This window comes from Triticum dicoccoides, chromosome 1B (assembly GCF_002162155.2).
Source record: "Triticum dicoccoides isolate Atlit2015 ecotype Zavitan chromosome 1B, WEW_v2.0, whole genome shotgun sequence".
Classification (NCBI taxonomy): Eukaryota; Viridiplantae; Streptophyta; class Magnoliopsida; order Poales; family Poaceae; genus Triticum; species Triticum dicoccoides.
Window position 1 is genome coordinate 691,689,116 of NC_041381.1, and position 4,331 is coordinate 691,693,446.

The 4,331-nt window shown below is 45.8% G+C and overlaps 1 protein-coding gene across 1 annotated transcript; it reads left to right on the forward strand.

Moving 5' to 3' along the window:
- Positions 1-3,522: 3,522 nt before the first annotated feature.
- On the forward strand, positions 3,523-4,331 carry LOC119349743 (late embryogenesis abundant protein Lea14-A-like). Its single transcript, XM_037617830.1, has 2 exons — positions 3,523-3,846; positions 3,939-4,331. The coding sequence occupies exons 1-2, from the start codon at positions 3,641-3,643 to the stop codon at positions 4,222-4,224; spliced, it is 492 nt and encodes a 163-aa protein (XP_037473727.1). The 5' UTR covers positions 3,523-3,640; the 3' UTR covers positions 4,225-4,331.

The following is a 4,331-nucleotide window of genomic DNA, read 5'->3' on the forward strand; positions in this document are numbered from 1 at the left end:
CGGGAGGTCTTTACAGCCAGACCCGTTCAGGCCAAAGGAAGAGGGGGAGGAAACTTTGTGGACCAGAGGTTCCTTACCTGAGTGCAGTAGGAGCACTCATGTATCTCGCAAACTGTACACGGCCAGACATTGCGTTGCCTTTAGTTTGCTTGCGAGGTACAGTTCTGAACCTACCAAAAGACATTGGAAAGGTGTCAAGGACGTCTTCCGGTACCTGCAAGGGACCAAAGATTTTGGCATGTTTTACAAAAGGAACCAAGACCTGTCTATTATAGGCTATACCGATGCTGGGTACCTATCGGACCCGCATGATTGCAAAACACAGACTGGATATGTTTTCCTTTGTGGTGGAACTGCGTTTTCCTGGAAATCGTCCAAGCAAACTCTTGTGTCGACTTCCATGAACCACTCGGAAATCATGGCACTATTCGAAGCATCAAAAGAATGTCCATCGTTTCGGCGGATGATCGGCCACATTCAACAGACATGTGGGCTGAACACCGTACAAACCCCTACCATTATCTATGAAGATAATGCTGCTTGTGTTGCACAAGTCCAGATGGATTATGTGAAGAGTAACCTCACAAAGCATATTAGTCCCAAGTTCTTCTATGCACATGAGCTGCAACAGTTGAATGAGGTGAAAGTTTTGCATACTAAGTCCTATGACAATCTTGCTAATATGTTCACTAAATCATTACCCGCATCAACCTTAGAGAGGTGTGTGCATGGAATCGGTATGATGAGACTTAGAGAGATGCAAGGTTCAGGGGGAGAAACTTCACAAACTCGTCGCTAAAATCTCAATCCTGATGATCGAGGGCTCAACTTGATGGTTGAGTGGATTGTACTCTTTTTCCCTTGAGTGAGTTTTCTTGATGTTTCTCACACGAGGTTTTTGACGAGGCAATTCGTGCAATACAACAACGTATACTGTGTGCTCTTTCTCCATATTTTTTCCCACTTGGTTTTTCGGAGTTTTGAGGCATGTATATACGGATAATTACCCAAGGGGGAGTGTTGGGAAACCGGGGCTACCGAGGGGTGGCGGCAGCCTCGTGCGTATGGTATGGGCTAGCCCCTCCCGTTTCCCCCACTTTACGTTAAGTGGGTACTTATCCCTTGACCCCTTAGTCCCTATATAAAGCAACGAGGAGTCATCATTGTAACCCCCTGATCATTAATTAATAAAGCTGGTCTCCTCCATATCTCTCTGTGTCATTTACTTTCGCGTGTTCGACTACTTCGACTACTTCGACTACGACGCTCACCCTCGCTCCGCAACCTCGGACCGGACTCGCCGACGGAGTTGCGGAACAGGAAGGTGCTCCATCCGCTTACCGCGGGGAAGTTTCACACCCCTCTTCAGCTGCCTACGCAGTTCATCTATTCTCGTGTTTGTCAATTAATGGCGAGCGCCACGTGTGAACTGCCACAACCTTTCCGCCACGTTTCCCGTCCATTTTTTCCTCCGTCCGCCAAGTTTTCCTGCCACCCGCCGCTATAAAATAGTAGTTGTCGTGTTCGATAGCTTATATCCCTCCCATCCCCAGCCGTTCTCGAAGGAGGAGTGTATCTCCTTGAAGCGCCATTCTAAAATTATAAAAAGCATTAGATGGAGCACTCCATTAAAATCTTAGATGCTCCACTGTATGTTTAATATAATTTTAAACAAATATGAAATCAAGCTTGAACCTTCATTTGTCGTGCTAGAGTATGTTTTTTGTGAGTAATGCTAGCAAATTGTGCTTTTGAATTGTAGCTCTAGGTGTGAAATTGGAGGAAAACGATGTAGTTAATAACGAGTGGGACCTATATGTAAGAAATATTTGGAGACTATGTTTATGGCGATGTTGAGTTTACACGTTGCCTCTGCAGTCTTCATATTATTATTATGGAGCATGTTTCGTATGATGGATGACATTTGATATTATAACAAGTCTGCTAGAGTTGTTTTTCATAAAGTTTGGAGGTATAGAGCGACTCCGCTCCTACAAAGCGATAAATAAATTTACATGGGATTGGTGATTTTTTATTGGTTTTTTCAAAAGAACAAAAAATGCATTGGTTTTCACAATCTAACCTCACATGTGGTGGTTGTTTATACTCAACTTGTAACCCTGAGTTGGTAGTTCTCTGATTTTTCCTCCCTAGGTCCCCTCTCATTTGGTTTCTTATTGATTCTTTCGGTAATTTCAACAAGTGCCGTATAAAATAAAAACCAACATAGGTAGAGTAACTTTGAATAAAACCAACATAAAATAATTCTTTTGGTAATTTTAATGTATCAATATTTTATCACAACCACGTCCTAAATTAAATCAAATCAAATCTTATCAAAATCTTAATTAAATCATAACTTTTATTGCGCTCCGATAGCCATACTCGAATAAAATCAAAGCAAATCTTACCAAAATCTCAACGATATCATAATTTTACTTGTCTTCACCTCCCATACTCAAATGAAATTAAATGTTATCAAAATCTATAAATTTAATGGGTATAAGTTGTATCATACAATATCGATATTCAACCACTAGAATATATATGCCCCATTGTAGCGCACGGAAAGATTGCTAGTATATACTCCCTCCATTCCTTTATGTAAGGTGCATTTTTTCTGCCATGGTGACCAAGGCATATACTCCCTCCGTCCGGAATTACTTGTCATCGAAATGGATGAAAATGGATGTATCTAGAACTAAAATACATTTAGATACATCCATTTCAATGACAAGTATTTCCGAATGGAGGAAGTAATTTTTAAGAATTTATGACAAAATTAACCTCAGCTAATTCGTTGGTTAGTAGCAAGTAAATCAATTAGGCCATGAAACGAGGAGATACATGCAATCGGGAAGATATACTTCCTTCTTTTCCTAAAACGAGAGATACACTAAATCGGGAGAGACAATTTCCTTTTTTCTGAAGGGCTAAAACTGAAATTATGAGAAATTATAAAAAATACACCTTACATTGTGAAATTTTATATTAAGAAAATAAGTACAACTTACATAAAGGAAAGGCGGGAGTATATATATAATTAAATGTGCTTACGGGAATGCTGTTTTTTTCCCATCCACACTGCTATAGAAAAAAAGAGAGTATTTGCTCGTATAAACAAAGAGCACTTGGACATTGATGTCAGTTCGTCGGTGCGATGCGATCGGGCGACGCGGCAGCAGATAAGAACGGGGAAGAGATGCCGATTCAGCGCCGTCCATCCGGGGAATCGCGCCGCGTGGGATCCCCGCCGACGCAAAAGCTTCCTCCTCCTTTCCCGTCACCGAATTCTATTCCCCCTTGCCGTAGCACGAATCCACGCAACCCCAAAGTCCACCAGAGACTTCAGCGTCGGCCCGTCCGTGGCCAGCTCGCCGCCTCGCGAAATATCGCCGGGTTGCACGTACCAGATCCCAAAAAATCCCACTCGGATACCACGCGGCTCTGCACATGGTGCCCACGCGGGCCGGCCGTGGTCTGCTCCTTCGACTCCCTATAAACAGGCGCAGAGCTGTGCTATTCCTCCCTTGCCGTTCTTCATCCATCACATTCACATCGGTCCAGGAAGAGTCTGAGGTGAAGCTAGAGGCAGAGAGATCAGAGGCGGGAAGGAGCGGGAAGAGAGCAAGGGTCGGCCATGGCGGGCCTGTTGGACAAGGCCAAGGGGTTCGTCGCCGACAAGATCGCGCACATGCCCAAGCCGGAGGCGTCGCTGGACAAGGTGAGCTTCAAGGGCATGACCCGCGAGGCCATCACGGTGCACAGCCACGTCAACGTCACCAACCCCTACTCCCACCGCATCCCCATCTGCGACATCGCCTTCACCCTCAAGTGCGGCGGCAAGTAAGTTCCTCCTCTCATTTGCACGATGAGGATGAGATCGATCCGTCCATGGATCTGGGTCTGACGGCGCGATCCTGTGTGTATAACAACAGGGAGGTGGCGAGCGGCACGATCCCGGACCCGGGGTGGATCGAGGACAGCGGCGAGGTGACCAAGCTGGAGGTGCCGGCCAAGGTGCCCTACGACTTCCTCATCTCGCTCATGAAGGACCTGGGCAGGGACTGGGACATCGACTACGAGCTCCTCGTCAAGCTCACCATCGACCTCCCCATCATCGGCAACTTCACCATCCCGCTCCAGACCGCCGGCGAGTTCAAGCTGCCCACCCTCAGCGACTTCTTCGGCGGCTCCGCCAAGACAGAGGAGGCCACCGCCTAGACATCAGAAGCTCCATCTAGTAGCTTGCAGCTTGCTCTGCATCCGCATGCCTGTACTCTGTCTACGGTCGCCGCAATAATGAGAGCAAATATTTTCGGATTTCTTTC